The sequence below is a fragment of the Eublepharis macularius genome, chromosome 3, assembly GCF_028583425.1.
Source record: "Eublepharis macularius isolate TG4126 chromosome 3, MPM_Emac_v1.0, whole genome shotgun sequence".
In the NCBI taxonomy this organism is placed as follows: Eukaryota; Metazoa; Chordata; class Lepidosauria; order Squamata; family Eublepharidae; genus Eublepharis; species Eublepharis macularius.
The window spans coordinates 113,525,425-113,543,608 of NC_072792.1; the positions used below are offsets into that span (position 1 = coordinate 113,525,425).

The window sequence follows — 18,184 nt, forward strand, 5'->3', positions numbered from 1 at the left end:
ATACAAGATAGTCAAGGACAACAGGATCATAACCAAAAGTAGTAAAATTGAATGTTCACTTTTGTTTAAAGTCTTTGGATTAAACAAGCAACAAGAAATCCAAGGGTGTTAAAGTCTCATTATCCCTGCCACTTCCCTGACAGAATGTTTAAAAGGTATCAAAGTAAAATTTAAAGTCTTGATACTATATTTAAAGTGAGATATTGATATGACAGGGACCAACACATGACCTTCAGACAGTTGGGCAACAGGATCAACATTAAAGTTGTATCCCTTTTCTTTATATACTTACATGCACCTAACTTTGTAAAATCCAGAGTTAAGTGCATTCAGATATTTTTGATTACTAGATGCTGTGGAGATAATCATCTTCTCTTGTTCTCTCTTCTTCTAACTCCCTGGAGGAAATGAGCTGGGCAGAAAAATCCAAAGCTTGTCATGAACAGGTCGTCTAGTTACTACTGGTGAATAAAAATTGCCTGTTACTGATCAGATGTTGATCCTAGGCCAATGATACATAACATATCGATCAGCATGATTCTTGCTATTCAATTTTTGTAAAAATACACTGGATAGGTTGAGTCTGAAGTTGTGATTTAATTAACAAGTTATCATACTAGAAGCTTTATTGATATTTCATGAAGTGATCCTCTGAATCATTTTGCACAGAATCAAGATCTAAGGCTGGCTCTATGGAAATGGAACAGAACTTTCCCGCATTCACTTCTGGCACAGATATGTGAGATACTCTCTGCCTTCTACTGGCAGAAGAGCTTTTTTGTCAGTGGAAGACAAGTGCTGGATTCAACCAAAGCAAATAATATAATTCTCAGTCAGCAGTTTACCTACGGAAGAAACTCTTCTTTCAGTATATTTTTTACTTGCTCAAGGCAGAGCCACAGGTGAACTTTTATGAGCTTTTCGTATTTGAAGCAAAAACTGTGGCATCCTTAAGAGAAAATAGCCTGAAAACTACTTTTACATTTAGTTTTTCTGGAGGCTATACAAAACTGATAATGGTTAGAGATGAGTAAAAAGCCATTTTACTAATACTCAGAGACTACTCAGATTGTTGTGCTGAAGCCTGATCTTAAAAAACAAGATCTAGTTTCAGTTCTACGAAGCTTAAGGTCACATTTACGAGAGGGGAGGAGGAAAAAATAGATAAGGATGCTGACTTGTAAAATGCTGAGTAAGTATCAGTTTGGGCAAAAATAATTTATTTTGCCTTTTCTTTTTAGAGCCTGAAGGAGAACTAGCATAAGCAAAAATGAACGTTTATACTCCTTTGATATTACAGCTCTTAATAATTTTTATAAGGTTTCTTTTTAAGATTTTTTTTTCTTAAATCTCTATCCCCTTTCCTTGGAAGATACGACTTTTTCCTTGTATCTCTGCAAGGGCAGGGCTGAGAGACTTACTTTTGTACATTAAAGCTGCAAATTCAGAAAACTTACTACACCTATTGTGGCAATAGCGTATTAATATAACAGTATCTAGAAGATGAGAAACCAATGATGAGTAAACATAAAGAACATTTAACTGAAGTTGGAAATAGCGAAAAGCAAAGGAGACACTTGATAAACACAGAATACCGGATGAAACCCTTCTTGTGTTACTATAGATTTCCAAAACAAAACTGGTAACAGTAGCAAAATAAGTTTGTTTTCATTTAACTTTAGTACTATTCCACACAGCACATCACTGAATAATGAAGCCAATATTATTGCTGACCTCTATAAAAATGTGTCAGGTTTCAAAAGACCCCTAGGGAAAGCATGAAATATTGTCACACAGTTGATGCAACCTAAGCAGCCTACAGGCTTATGGTTAAATGAATACTGCAGTAGGTAATGTCCAAAATTATCCCCGATGGAGTAAACTGTGATGGCTATTTGAAGCATAATCTCCTTTGGTTGTCAGATGAACATATTTGTTTAAAAACAATGTTAGACATACAATTCTGTAGAATACAAAACTGTAATATCAAAAATATTTAAATGTCTGCATTTAACATGTTTACAGATGACACACTGGAATTTTTTAGCATGAGTGATGGAGACAGCAGCTGTTACAGTATCTCAACAAAGTTGCACAATGTTCATAATTAACAGGAGGTTACTGGACTAATCTGCCTCTTTATTTATATGTATATATATATGAAATTTGTATATTTGCATAGTTGTAATTTTAATGATTAGATGTAGAGTTTTTAAAGTTTTTAGTGATATTTAATATGTTGAATTGTTGTTAGTGTCACATAACATTAAAGCAGTTGAATGAAATCTGTAATACCAGTACTTAGACATGCTTGAAGGGTCAAAAAGAAAATAAGGATTGCAAACCTATGTGGCAGAAGTGTAGAGAGGGATAATCTGGTTGGTTTTATTTGAGATTAGATATTAACAAAGGTCCAATTGGATCCAAAATATTTGCCTACTTTTATACTTAAACTTAGGGTAAATTATCAGTTAGAAAACAATGCTTCTAATGTATTGTCGGAGGCTTTCACGGCCGGAGAACGATGGTTGTTGTGGGTTTTCCGGGCTGTATTGTCATGGTCTTGACAAGACCATGACAATACAGCCCGGAAAACCCACAACAACCAATGCTTCTAATGTTGAAAATGCTCAAAAATAGTCTGGAACTAGAAATACTGGACTTATCTGGAATGGCCACTTACAGATAAACTACAAAAAGGGAATGGGGTTTCTTAAAAGAAGATTGCTGCAAATAAATTATTCATTGCATTTTGGAACTGAGGTAACATACAATTGGATAAATATATGGTATTACTTTTTGAGAGAATTATAAAACACAAAAAAGTGAACAGAAGCTCAATGTCAGTGTACAAGTACTATAAAGCAGAACATAGTATTTTAAAAGATTTTAGATTTCAAAGGCATGGAATATAAAACATTTTTTTGGCATTTTTAAAAGGGTCAGCAGAGTGGATTTGAATCTTTCCTTTGGTATGAATTTCAGAAACTAGGACTCACAATTGGAAAGGGTTCTATTCCTAGAGTAATAGTTTTATTTCCAAAGGCACTAACATCCAACAACATCCAAAATATTTCAGGGACATTTTGACATGGCAGTTCTTCCAATAATATTAGCTAAACAATAAAATTCATTTATTACTACATTATTATATGCTTCTGTTCTCAAATACCCAAGATTTCTGGCATGAACATTAACAATAAACATACTGGAAAGAATACAGGGTAAGCTTCAGTTTTGTTGAACTTATAAAATATTGGAAGTTTTCTGCTTTACATTCTTGTTGATATACCAGCATTATCATTCTGTCTTCTTAGTTTTGGTATAATCTATAATTCAGTAATTAACAAAAATCTATGAATGTATTTACCTGAATAACTGCACTGAACCAGCACGTATTGCCAACGTTTTTTAATCCCACTGGGCAATTATCTTGACGCTGTCTATCATAAGGGTTTGGAGAGTCACTCCACACTTCTGGATGTGTTCTTTTCAGACTTGCTTTGTTTTCTGCTATGCTGGCTTCTAAAACTCTTAGAAAGTACAAGTAGTAATGGAAAGAAGGAACAATATGTTATAGTAGTGTCACACAGAAACACAGCAGCTTAAAAAGGCAGTGTCCTGGACAGAATGTTGACTAAGTTAGGAATCTGCAACTCCAGAGCCCAATACGATTCAATACAGAAACAAATATGGCTCTTTTAAAAAGAAAATGAAATCTTTAATTTCGGATATATTGAAGGGGTAGGTGTGATAGCAGAATAGCTAGTATGTGAAGGGAAGGGGAGGCACATAATTTTAATGGGAATAAAGGGCTTCTAAGAAATGCTTTATAGAAGGGGAAGTGACAGAGGTGAACTGTGCAATCTGTCATTAATTCAAGTGTGAACCATGCCCAGATTTATGATACTAAAAAAATGCACATGATGGTACTGTGTATATTTATTACTTATTGTGAAACCACTTCCTATAAAGGTACTATAACTAATGTTTGGGCTGCAGAAACACTATGGATTATTAAACAGCATCTCATTTACAAATAATACTAAACTGTACGCTGACTACTGAACTCTTGTTCTGAATTTTAACATAGATTGATTTAACACCAAATATTTCCCACATATCAAACACCCAACTGGTGTATTTTTTCATGTTTCCACACGATGTCATTCTCTATTTGTGCACAGACTGTTAACAGCCTGTGGTCCTTACACCTGTTGTTTTTTTTAAAGCATTTCCTAGGCAGGACACTATCAGCATGAGTAGTTTCTTGTATCTAAAGTAGAAACAACAATGCATTACCCATTCTCCTCAAAAAAATAATTAAAACATGGTGGGTGGAAAATTCTGAGTTCATGTGATCACACACTTGGGGGGGGGCTTTAATGCATATCAGGTGTGAGAGGGACACTACCACTAAAAATGGAATGAAAACGTATTACTATGGGCTATCTGGAATTTCTGTTGCAAGGGCAATTTCATACAGAATTACATCACCAACCAGACTACCGTGAAAAATCAGCCTGGTGTGGAAACAGCTATAGGTTGTCTCTTTAACTGTAGATGGTTAATGACCCCTGGAACAGGGAGCGCTAGCTTCAAATTCCAGATTAGCTTTTTATCTTGTTGGTAATACTAGGTTACTCTCTCTTTCATCCTAACCAGCATGAATCCCTTGAATTTGGAACTGGCCCTATACACTGAGCAAAATAGTTTGTTGCACTGTTTGGCGTATGAGCCAGAAGTTGCCTACCCCTGACCTAGAGAGGCACCATAAACACTACAGCATTCATGCAAGCAATACGGTGAAAAAACAACAGCTCATTAGTTCTTAAATGAAACTAATAAGAATTTATGCAGGTATAAAAGTAACTGGTCAGACCCCTTTTGCAGGATTATCTTCCACTTTTAGAGTCTTCAAATTCTATTCCTCTCTTATTTAACATGCCAGTTCTCTCGAAAAATCATGCAGTCAAAAGCACACTGTAATTCCTCAAAAAGGTACATTTATAAGCAGTATGAACAGAAAAGTCCCAATAAAAACAACTGGACCTGAACAGAAGCAGTTCCTTTAAAAGTATACAGAACAGCTAGAGATATCAATTAGAAGTGGTATAATACAAACTCTAATGTCATGGCCCACGGTTATTAATTTGTGTGTTGGGCACATTTATTTTAACACATGCACACAACTCACAAATTAATTAACGACCATGATATTAGAGTCATCTAAATTTTATGTATACTTTATTTACTAATATTGGTTTAATATAGCAAATAAGGCACACTGCAGATACATACGAGTTTGCCTTTTAAAAAAAGGTTTTAATCTTAAGTTTTTTGTCATTACCACAAATGTGCAATCCAATATGTTTATACCTGTAACATGTTAATACTGGTACACATTATGTAATGGCCTGCCAAAAGAGGTCAGGAGAGCTCCCACTGTACTAGCTTTCTGGAAACTATATAAAACTGAATTATTCAGATCTTTTTACACAAGTAATAAGACGGTGCTGTCGGAAATAGTTCAGAGAGTTGCTTTGGTAAAGGAATAGGGAGTGTAGACTACAGGACTGTGTACTGACTGTTGGTATAAGTATGTCCATAGTTTCTGTGTCCTTTAGTATGTCACATCAAATTATGTTGTTTCAGAATCTTCAACTCTATATTCAAATTTATGCTTGTTTTCAAAAATTTTATTAATGTCCCAGCCAGAGATCCTATTGACTTACATTATGTAATCCACCTTGATTTATGCTACAAATAGCATAAATAAATATAAAGTATGTTCACCAAAGTCTAATGGCTAATAAGAGTGTTTGCTTTATTTTAGACGGGTATTATGTACAATGAAAAATGTCCAGCACTTTGAAATCCAATTGTAATCAGCAACAGACATCCATATGATTAAGTAGTACTTAAAAAGACAGCACCTGTTTCTGGACCTAGAACAATGGTAAAACTGGTTGTGGATATTCAGTGGTAAGAAGTAAAGCACACTGCTCGTGCTCAGAGACAGGATCATATTTATTTGCGTATCCTATAACCGAGACGAAGCGCTGAAAAACAGGAGCCTCAGTCCTGATGAGACCGGGAACCAGAACAGCTACAGAAATAAACCTTCCAAACTTTTCATGACCTGGGTCTATACATCTCCTGGTACAGGCAAAGTACCCACTTAGATCAGTATAGCAGTCCCTTCCCAACCATCTCATCAACATGAATACTCAGCCTGCCTTTGGCCAGAAATCAGGCCTTCTCTCAGGCTGAGAAACAGTCTCCTTGAAGCTATATGCAAGATCGCCATTCTTTCAGAAAAGTCTTCAACACTTGGCTGCTTCAGTGTGCTTTGTTGATGGCTTTAAGACTTCAGATTCTGAGAATCTTGTATGGAAGTCAGGTAGAGGTGATTATTGTTAATTTCTAAAGTTTGCAGCAACTTATTTTGTAATATAGAGATTATTTAATCAGCCACCGTAAACTTGCTGAAATAATGGGATATGAGTATTTTCAATAGTGGTGTACTGCCAAGAATTTGATACCTGTTTCTCTGTCATGCCTGTTAAATACTGATAACATTTAGAGATGATGTGTGGGTTATGTGCAGTCAAACTGCTTCCAATTTATGAATTAATGACCTCAAAAACATCTTATCGTGAATGGCCTTGCTCAGTCTTGCAAACTGAAGGCCATGGCTTCCTTTACTGTGTCAATCCATATGATGTTAGGTTCTTCCAAATATCCACACACAAATTAAGCATTTTTTAAAGGATAGGGATACATTTTGGGTGTTGTAACAAGCTACAAGTGAAAAGGAGAACAGCTGCCTGTTTTCAAGAGATCATCTTACTGGGCTGCAATGCTTTCAAGCTATCTAGTTTTCTGGGAAGCATTTTTAGGCATCATTAGTAATGTCCCAAAAAAGCATGCCAATGTTTACTGGTGATTCACATGTAGGTATGCACAGAGCACAGAAGTGCTAAGCTAATGGACAGTGGTATCATCTTTGCCACGTATTTTCATCACAGAAATGGCACATGGTGGTACTTCTGAGATGTAAAATGAGAAGTAGCCTTTAGACTTCTGGCATTTTAGATCTATTAAGAAAGAAATTGCTATCTTCAATACAGATAAGGACATGAATAAAGGATTAGAGATGACAGCTGAAAACTTATTATTAATATATAGGACACAATGAACTAAAGAAATAAGAAAACAATAAAGCCGGCTACAACTGGAATTTATTTTTCCTTAGCAAAACTAATATATTTAATTTTTTTAAAGAATCACACAAGTTATTTGGTTACCTGCTAATGGCTTGCTCTTCATCTGTTATTCCTGTCTCCCTAAAAGCCCTGTTTGATTCTTCCAAACTGAGGGCAATTGCCCTCTGAAGATCATCTTTATCATCTCCTGTGAGATCAATTACATCTGAAAAGCAAAACGATATCTGTTAAAATTAAAGATGAAATAGAGTGAATAAAGCAAATTTTATTGCAGATAACATATAAAAATAATTTATACATGGATAAAACCATGCCATTTTACAAATACATCCATTTCATACAGGGACTTTTTAAAAATCTCATTGAGTGATCCAACCAATTTAGGCTCTGGAACATCTAAGTGTTGTAAATTTGCTTTTAAGCATTATTATTCCCAAAATAACTTATATTAACAAAAACTACTTTCAGACAAAGGGGTGACTGTGGAGAGCTGGAAGTAACACAAGCACAACATGAAGAAACTTGCTCCCTTTTGAGCAGTTTGTTCAGTAGCTCACTCCTGATTATCCATGTAGCCTCCAGCTTTTTCTGTACATGGTGTGCCTATAACTGAAGCCTGATAAAATATTATTTCAGTGAAAATAGACTGGACTGTTACAAAAGATTATGCTCCAAAGCAAGCTTAAACATTAATCCTAGCCTTAAAAAAATTAATAAAACTCCGTGTCATCTCATTTATAGGTATAAAGCCGGTATCTTTTCAAATATCACTAGCAAAAACCTCATTGTCTTGAAAAATAATTTTCTGAGCCTGCATGGATTATGAAAACAATATTGCTAAAAATGGCAACAATGTGAAATATGTTTTTATATAGACTCACACTACATTTATGGCAATAAATTCAAAGAAAAAAACCTGGGCCACATAAAAATTTCACACACCTGTGTCAAACAACTTGGTCAATTACAACACACATAAGTGGTCAAGAAGAGACAGTGAAACAATAAGAGTGGGACTCCTAGGACAACACTTACGAGAGTCTAAGCGTAAAATCTAAGTTTGGTTTTGCATCATAAATATTAGACATAATTAGAACTGTGTTACTACGAGAACCTTCTGTATATTCACAAATAGAAATTAAGCTTTGCTCAGTTTCTTCCTTATGTACTAATCCAGGAGCATTTATAAATTATTTTTAATTCAGTTTTTTCCTTACATACTAATCTAGGACTGTTCATAAATTATTTCAAATTCTGGATATTAAATTCCCTCATATTACTTAGGAATTTACGCCACAGTTTAGCCTTTAAAAAGCTAAAGTGGCATACAATAAAATCAAGATAAACAATAAAACCAAAATGAGAAATAATCAGTCCATCCTGAACAAAATAGAAGAACGAACATTCTTGACTGGATACCAAAATCCAAATAACTTTCCAGAATGTATTTGGAGAAGAAGTTCCATAAACAGATTTTCACCAATGAAAAGGCCTTCTTATGAAAGAATAACAATCAAATAATAGTTTAAAGGCAAAAAACAAGAATTTTATACAACAAAGGGCCAATATTTATGAAAAATGGTAACAGATACCCCATGTGCATGGGGGTTACAAGTGATCAGAGTGGAAAAGTGATCAGAGTGGAAAATCTGCCTACATGATGAGCTAAGCAGCACCAAATTCTTATCATGACTCAGAAATCCAGTGAAGTGGCTGTTGAATAATTAGGCCACCACTTAATCAGAACTGATGATCTTTTACAGACCAGAACATGAATTTAGCAAGCTGCTATCACCTAGTGAGTGTTTGTCAGTTTTTTCATCCTAAGCCTGTTCCAACAATTTATTCTTTCATTTCCTTTATTTTCACAAGAATACTATCACAGCAAACCAGACAATAGTACCTATTGTTAAACATGCAGAATCTGCCAAAACAATTCAAGGTCATACTGTACTGACTATGTATATATATTTTTTCCTTTCCTCATTTCTGAAAAACAAGTTTTTTCTCCATACTAGAAACAATAACCACCACAGTTCTCACACCTGTCACATTCTACTGATAACTGCGACAACATAGCCATATGTGATGACCACAGCCATTGTATAGCTGTGCTGATTATTAATGTTTGTAGTTGTTAGATTTTAACATGCTTTTATGTTTTGGCATATAAAGCCACCTTGTGACCCCATTTTTTCAGGAAGCTGATTATAAATATTTTAAATACGTGGTGGAGCAGTTAAGAGTGTCAGACTAGTATCTGGGAGACCCAGGCTTGAATCCCCACTCTGCCATGGAAGTTTGTGGGGTGACCATGGGCTTTATCTCACAGAGTTCTTAGGAAGACGAAATGGAGAAGAGGATGTAAATCACTTTGGAATCCCCTTGGGGGAAAAGGTGGGATATAAATGAAGCAAATACAATTAATTAGCCCAAAATAACACAAATAAAATCCAACTTAGGTTTAATAGTAAGGTTTGGTCATAACACTTTACTTAAATTACTTCATATAATCATCATAAGTGATGGTTATTTTTACACTTAAATACTGTTGAATATCATCCAACAGAGTTATATGCCTGTTAATATATTAGCTTGTAGTTAAATTTTAAAGCTATATAGCATTTCTAGACCAAATTGTTTTAGAATATTATGTAAAACACATAGAGCGAATGGGCATTCTATCGCCGTTCAAGCTAATGAGGAAAATTCTCACGTGGCAAAATGGTTGAGACCCCTACATTGGAAATACCAGGGCTTTTTTTCAGCTGAACACAGTGGAACGGAGTTTCCAGAACCTCTTGAAAATGGTCACATGGCTGGTGGCCCTGCAACCTCCAGACAAGAGGGGAGCTTAGATTGCCCTCCATGCCACTTGGCACAGAGGGCAATCTAAACTCCCCTCTGTCTGGAGATCAGGGGGCGGGGCCACCAGCCATGTGACCATTTTCACCGAGGGCAATTTAAAAACTCCCCCGTGTTCCAGCTGACCCAAAATGACATCATTGGTCCTGGGAGCATGCACACACTTTGCACGTGCACATGTGGTACCAGGGGCAACACCTCCCACCAAGAGTTGCCCCCTGTACTGGCAACCCACTGAGTTCCACCACCTCTTTTCCCAGAAAAAAAGCCATGGGAAATACAGTCCAGACTAGAGTCATGAAACATGGTGAACATGGCTAACATGCCAACTCCTTGCCCCTTCCATTTCCTTAAACAAAAAAAGTAAGAAGTGTACCTACTCATATCTTTATGGAGAGAAGCAGTCTCCATGGAGCAATTTATAGATCATCACTGACACTGCAGAATTTAACATGCAGCCAGTGTAGCTTCTGGAAAATTTGTCAAATATGTTCTTCCATGAAGCCCAGCTTTTTAAAGCAAAAAAGTTTAAACAAACTCTGAAACATTGAAATGGAAAATGTAAGCCCCTTTGGATCCCTGGTGGGAACAAAAGTGGGGTACAAATAAAGCAAAATAAATACAAATGTCTAAGACTGACATAGCAACAAGTTTTCCCTCAATCAACATTCCGTTTGGTCAGTCCAGTTATACAGAGAAAAAGATACTTACTTGTATCTGCTTGGCTGCCTACACTGATGTATCTGTCATTGCCAGGAAGTGCTGTTTGATAATATGTTGTCTCTTCCTGCTGAGGAATCTTAGTATTCTTTGCAGTAAGGAAAGCAACTGCTAATTCCAAGTTTCCATTGCTATCCTTTACATGTGATAGAACAAACAAGTCAACATTTTACTTTCAGTGACCAGACAATCTGAATGGTATGACCAGATTCTACCACTAAAATCAGGAAAATTTAATTCTTTAAATTACAAATTATGTTATGAACTTGTATGCATCAAATTTAGTTTAGGGTCAGAAACCTCCTTCGCTTAAACACTAGAAAGATGAAAATATACCTTAGGACACAGTGTTGCCACAACTAAAACCTTTAAATTCCATTGAGTTCTATCCAATGGATCGAGGGGGGGCAGAGGGGGTAGTCTGCTCCCGGTGCCGCCAGGGAGGGGGCGCTGGGAGCAGCTGCCAGCTGCCGGGAGTGCGCGGGAGGCAGTGCGGGCAGCCTCCCAGCCCCCCGCGGTGCCTTTCACCTGCCCCGCAGGACATGGGGCGGCCAACTTGCCACACGCCCTCTGTCCTGCAGGGCAGCATCCATGTAAAATACTGCATTTTGCCAGCAGCTCTACAGTTAATTACTTGGTAAATCCCATGTAAACATTCTAGGCGATACAGTATAGTACAACTAACCAACAGCAGATCAATAAAATAAAGCAGTTAAAACAGAAGGTGCTTTCTCTCTGTCTACTCCAAGACTTAGTTGTAGAGACCAGGTTTTGAGGAAGTACAGGAATAACAGCCAAAGGCTCTTTTCAGGCATTTTTTCCACTTGAATAATTAGCCAAGCGGGTTCAATGGTCAGTATTTCAAGTTAATTTGTCATATTTCACAAGTGCACAAAGACTGAAATAAATGCAGCATTGGACTGGGCATAGGACTGGACTACACCACAGAAACTGTCTACCTAAAAGCTAAGAGATAAACAGTCTGAGATTACATCTGAAACTACATTTCATAGCATAAATATGAGATCAGCCCCCCAAAAGGTTAATTTGAACAGCAAAATGTATATTATTTTATTTTCTCCCATTACATACTAACTACTTCATTAGGGGCATTATTGACATAATCTACGCATAAATCCTATTTAACCATTTCGGTTCTACCCCATCATCTTAGTAGCACTTAAAGGAATTTTTTGATATTCATATGATAGTCAAAGGAATCTCATGTTAGAAAATATCAAAAATAAATACAGTCATCTTTCTAAGGAACCATACCTTTAAGGCTTGCTGAAGCACTTGAGTGTCATTGATACCAGTGATCTCTCGCAACTGATTCAGAAATGTCTGCTGGTGCTAAAGAATTAAGAAAAAATGGTTAGCTTTGTAGTTCCAACATACAGCTAATGCGGAGACAGTTCAGGTGTTTTTACTAAATATATTGTGTAAGAACAGATTAAGAGACTGAGTTAAAGAACAAGAGGCTGAGTTAAAGAATACACGACAGTGCATCTCAATGAAAGAAGCCACAGTGAAAAACAGGCTCTGGCTTCATTCACTGGGAAACATTTCCATTGGGAAAAACAAATCTATTAACATTTCTCTGCGTTCTTCATGATTCTCCACTGTTTCAACATGGTCACTAGCTGAGATTATGGGCTGCTAGCCAAAACTGAGAGCCAGTAGTGGTTAAGAGTGTGGGACTCTAATCTGGATAGCCAGGTTTGATTCCCCACTGGGCTAGTCTCTGCTTGAAGCCAGCTGGGTGACCTTGGGCTAGTCACAGTTCTCTGGAGCTCTCTCAGCCCCATCCACCTCACAGGGTGTTTTGTTGTGGGGGTAATAATGACATACTTTGTAAACCTCTCTGAGTGGGCATTAAGTTGTCCTGTATATAAATCAAATGTTGTTGTTGTTATTAAAAACAGTATCATTATTAATCCATATAAAAATACCACCACATCATGAACTGCAGCAGAATAAACTATAAACATGTTAATCTAGCCATTAAAAAATTAAAATTAGTATCCTGAAGCTACAGCCAATAACTGTATCTTAAAATCTGGAACACCGTAACCTGATACATGTTCTTGCCTGAGCTTCACTATGCACATATGTCTTATTTGCCTAGTTTGTAACAGATTCCAGCTTATGCATGCAGACCAGCATACAAAACAATATTCTAAACTTCCATCTAAACATTCTAAAAATTACAAGCATCAAACTAAAAACAGATGAATGCTGCTAATTGCTACATAACCAGAAGTCTCATAATACAGCTTAGAAAATTATTGGTTAAAAAGATATGCAAGTCTAGGGGTGTGCAATGCCAAAAAATTCAAGTTTCCCACTTTGTGTTTACCCGAAGTGGGAAAAAGCTCCAGAATTACCAGAACCCCGAAGCGGCAAGCCGCTTTGGAATTCTGGTATTTAGCTTGCTTCGGTATGCTCTGTAAAGATTCGGAGCATACTGAAGTGAGGGGGAGCAACTCACCCCCACCCACGGGCAACCCCCCCCACACACACACATACCTGGCAGGCAGGGAGAGGGGAGGCTGATCAGCTGGGTGGCAGGGAAACAGACCCAGCTACTGCAGCCCACCCCCGTAGCAGCCAACTGGGCGGCGGGGAAGCATAGAGCCAGCTCCTGCAGGCCCTGCTGCCTCCTCTACCACTGCACAGCCCCTCAGAGCAGGGGGAAGGCTGGAGCTGGCTTCTCCGTCTCTTTCAGCTCCTCAAATGGCCACTGGGGCAGCCATTTGAGGGGCAGAAGGTGCCTTCTCCACCCATCCACCGCTGCATGGCTGTGCAGGACAGAGGGGAAGGGCGGAGCTGGCTCCTCTGGCCCTTTATGCCCCTTAAATGGCTGCCGTGGCAGCCATCTGAGGGGCAGAAGGGGCTTTCTCCGCCTCCTCTGCCACTGCACGGCCGCACAGGGCGGCCAGCTGGAGGGAAGAAGGGAGAGCTTAAAGGGTAGAAGTCTCCGGTTGCCATTCCCGAACAGCACGCGGAGCCTTGTACCCTTTAAGCTTTCCCTCTTTCCAGCCGGCTCAAGGGAAGGGGAAAAGAGCTTAATGGGTAGAAGGCTCCACGCCCTGTTTGCGAACAGCATGCTGAGCCTTGTACTCTTTAAGCTTTCCCCCTTTCCAGCCGGCTTGAAGGAAGGGAGGAGAGCTTAATGGGTAGAAGGCTCCATGACACATTCTCGAACAGCGCACGGAACTTGTACCCTTTAAGCTTTCCCCTTTTCCAGCTGGCTCGAGGGAAGGGGGAGAGAGCTTAATGGGTAGAAGGCTCCACTTACCATTTGCGAACAGTGTGCAGAGCCTTGTGCCCTTTAAGCTTTCCCCCTTTCCAGCTGGCTGGAGGGAAGAGAGGTGAGCTTAATGGGTAGAAGGCTCCACGTGCCATTCTCGAACAGCGCACGGAACCTTGTACCCTTTAAGCTTTTCCCCTTTCCAGCCGGTTGGAGGGAAGCGGGGAGAGCTTAAAGGTTAGAAGGCTCCACACGCTGTCTGCGAACAGCGCACGGAGCCTCGTACCCTTTAAGCTTTTCCCCTTTCCAGCCGGTTGGAGGGAAGCAGGGAGAGCTTAACGGTTAGAAGGCTCCATGCGCTGTCTGCGAACAGCGCACAGAGCCTTCTACCCTTTAAGCTTTCCCCTTCGCAAATGGCGGGGAACCTTCTATTCTTTAAGCTCTCCCTTTTTCCAGCCAGCTAGAGGGAGCGGGGAGAGCTTAAAGGGTAGAAGGATTCCCACGCTGGCACGGGGAGTGTTTTTCCCTTTAAACTCTCCCCCCTCCAGCAGGCCCGTGGGCCAGCTGAAGTTTAAAGGGCACCGAAGCTTCCCGAAGCAACTTGAATTGCTTCGGGAAGCTTTGAGTCGGGTGTTCCCGACTGAATTGCTTCAGGAAGCTTTGAGTTGGAAAACCTGAATCTTTACAGATTGGGTCCGATTTGTGATTTTTTTCCAAATCAGAAACCCGAAGAGCACACCCCTGTGTAAGTCCTTAGATGTGATTCACATACTGTATTTAGCTAAAAGGAAAACTAAGCCCTGGACCAAGTGTGCCATCAAGAAAACAAGGGGTCATCTTATTTGCATACAAGTTATTAGTATGTACAGTTTATTATTTAATAATAATTTTTAAACCGCTCTGAGTGGGTGTTAAGTTGCCCTGAAGGGCGGTATATGAATCAAATGTTGTTGTTATTAAAAAATCTTGTATATAACATTTTAGGGGTTCTCTTAAATTGAATGTCATCTTCCTTTTGGGTAAATACAGTATTTCATATTTAAGGGGTCAATTATGTAGGCAGAACAGTTAACAATACTGCAAACTAGGGGTGTGCAGTTCGGGAATCCGAATCCCGAAAAAATCCCGAATCGCCCTGATTCGGGGTGATTCGGGGAATCCCAAATCGATTCAGGAATCCCGAATCGCCATGCCCCGAATCGATTCGGGGCGATTCAGGGCAATTCAGGGCACCATTTTGCTAGGCGCTTGCTTTGGCAAGCGTCTAGCAAAAGCCTGCAGGAAGCTTAGCTTCCCGCAGGCTCTTAGAAGAGGGGAGGGGGGAAAGGAGTGAGTCTCTCACTCCTTCTGTCACCCCCCACCCCTCTTGCAAAGGAGGGAAGGGAATCTTTGCTTTTCCTTGCAAATGCAAGGTGCATTGCACTTTGCATTTGCAAAGCAATGCCAGCATTCTGAGATTCCCACCAAAATTAACAGGTAGGGGAGGGGGAGCAGGAGGAGGGTGACTGTTGGAGGTTGGGGGGGTAAGGCAAGGGAGGGGGGACTTTAGGAGTCACCAATCCCACTGCTGCATCCTTCTGCCAGCCAATAGATTCAAATCTTTGGCTGAGGCTGCAGCAGGGGAATGGGCCTTTGGACACTTACCGTGAAGGGTCCTTCTCCTCTGAGGACAGGAGGACATCTGTGGGTGTTTCCCACCGTCCTATCAGGGAGGCAGGAAGTTGAAACTTCTTCCTCTTGTAGGTGGGACCACCCCCTGGTCTTCAGTTCGGGTGACTCCCCTCAGCAGTGTTGACTCCTTCATATAAACTGTAATCTATAACTATATCAACTTGTTAATAACTGAAAACAGAGAAGATAAAATACAACGTGCCGAAGAGTGGCAACTAGGAACAGATGAAAAATCACACATATAGAGAATCACAGTGGAATCAGAAAATACTGGTATGAGGTCGGTGGTCTTGATAGTAGACGAAGATCCTGGGAGGGCCAGATGTCCTCCTGTCCTCAGAGGAGAAGGACCCTTCACGGTAAGTGTCCAAAGGCCCATTCTCCCTCTGAGGCAGGAGGACATCTGTGGGTGCTCCCAAAGCAGTCCTTCATCGACCGGGTGGGATCGTATCTTCGTCTTCGACCACATGTTGTAGAACTCTCCGACCGAAGGCCGCGTCCGCCGACGCGTACGTGTGCAGTTGATAGTGTTTAATGAATGTGGATATAGTTGTCCAGGTGGCAGCTTTGCAGATGTCGTCAATCGATGCGTTACGTCTGAGCGCTGCGTTGGTGGTTGCACTCCTCGCTGAATGTGCTGTAATTCCCGGAGGGATGTCCAGCTTGAGGGCTTTGTAGGCTTCCCGAATGCACAACTTGATGTTATAGGCGATGGCCGAGGACGACATGCGCTGACCTAGTTTTGGCGGTGACACATTTATGAACAAGGAATCCGTCTGGCGAATCTTTTCAGTCTGTATTATGTAAGACTTAATGGCCCGACGGACATCCAAATTGTGCCACTCTCTTTCCCTGGGATGACTAGGGTTGGGGCAAAAGGACGGCAGGTTGATCTCCTGTGCCCGATGGAAGGTGGAGTAAGCCTTTGGTAAGAAGGACGGATCAGTCCGTAACACCACCTTCTCCTTGTGGAAGATGCACAGATCTGGCCTAATAGACAGAGCGCCAAGCTCCGATATCCTGCGCGCCGAAGTTATTGCCACCAGGAAAATGGTTTTAAGTCTCAGCCATTTCAGAGCGATGTCCTTGATAGGCTCAAATGGCGGCTTGGTGAGTGCTGATAACACGACGTTCAGACGCCAGGTCGGGAAACGATGCACCACTGGAGGGTTGAGCAGGGTGGCCCCTCTGAGAAATCTCTTGATGTGTTGATGAGACGCGAGGGGAATGCCGTCAATCTCCTGAACGACAGTACCAATTGCCGCTATTTGTTTTCTCAGTGTCGCTGGTCGTAGTCCCCTGTCTAGCCCCTCCTGCAGAAAACCCAGGACGGAATTTAGAGAGGGACCTAGGGAATCCACCCCCTTACGTCGGCACCATCTGTGGAAAGCTTTCCATGCACAATTGTAGACCCTGATTGTGGAGCCTTTTCTGGAAGCCAGGATGGTATCTATGATCTTTGGCGCGTAGCCCTGTCGCTGGAGACGTCACCTCTCAATTTCCACCCTGTCAGTGACCACCATTCTGGGTGGGGATGACAGATAGGGCCCTGGTGCAACAGATCCGCGGATATTGGCAGACGTACCGGGGATGCCACTGACATCAATCGTAGATCGGAAAACCAGGGACGCCTGGGCCACCACGGTGCCACTAGAATCACAGTTGCCCCTTGCTCCCGGATCCATTGAAGTAGCTTGGGTATCGTCGGTAACGGCGGGAAGGCGTATAGAAGGGTCCTTGGCCATGGGCATGTGAGAGCGTCTACTCCCTCTGCTCTGGGATGGAAGAACTTTGAGTAAAATCTCGGTAACTGAGCGTTCTGATGAGAGGCGAACAAGTCTACCTTCGGAGTTCCAAAGTAGTCCGTCAGTAGGAGAAAGACGTCCCTCTTGAGGGTCCACTCTCCCGGGTGCAGGGTCTCCCTGCTCAGCCAGTCTGCCCGGGTGTTGAGAATTCCCCGGATGTGCTCTGCTTGAATGGAAGAGAGGTTTCTCTCCGCCCATATCAGGATCTGGTTGGCTTCTCTTTGTAGACCTGACGACCTGGTCCCTCCCTGTTTGTTGATGTATGCTTTGGTAGCTATATTGTCCGTGCGGATCAAGACGTGGCAGCGAAAGATCCGTCCGCCAAAGTGATGCAATGCCCTCAGGGCAGCCTTCATCTCTAGGACATTTATAGGGAGTTTCCTCTCCTTCTTTGACCAGCGTCCTTGGACTGGGATCCCGTCTAGGATCGCGCCCCATCCCAACAGGCTGGCGTCCGTGAAAATCTGCGTCGGATGATGCAATAGAAAACTCTTGCCCTGGCCGAGGTTTGAGTCCTTGGTCCACCAGAGAAGACTTTCTTTTACCGTCCATGGAACCTGGAGTTTGGTATTTGCTTTCTGTGCAATGTGGAATTGAAACGGTCGTAGCAGGGATTGCAGAGGTCTGGTGTGGAACCATCC

General features: G+C 40.8%; 1 protein-coding gene across 5 annotated transcripts in view; it reads right to left on the reverse strand.

Annotated features, from left to right (window-relative positions):
• The window catches only part of USP25 (ubiquitin specific peptidase 25), a 141,510-nt gene that overhangs the window by 80,745 nt on the left and 42,581 nt on the right, over positions 1 to 18,184 (reverse strand). For 3 of the 5 annotated variants that reach the window (XM_054974960.1, XM_054974959.1, XM_054974958.1), the window contains exons 2-5: positions 12,090 to 12,167; positions 10,806 to 10,950; positions 7,311 to 7,434; positions 3,371 to 3,533 (exon numbers count right to left, since the gene is read on the reverse strand). In XM_054974960.1, coding sequence (XP_054830935.1) covers positions 3,371 to 3,533; positions 7,311 to 7,434; positions 10,806 to 10,950; positions 12,090 to 12,167 — 510 coding nt within the window. Of the gene's footprint in view, positions 1 to 3,370; positions 3,534 to 7,310; positions 7,435 to 10,474; positions 10,553 to 10,805; positions 10,951 to 12,089; positions 12,168 to 18,184 lie in introns of those variants that run through there. The other 2 variants (XM_054974961.1, XM_054974962.1) reach the window with 2 other exon arrangements.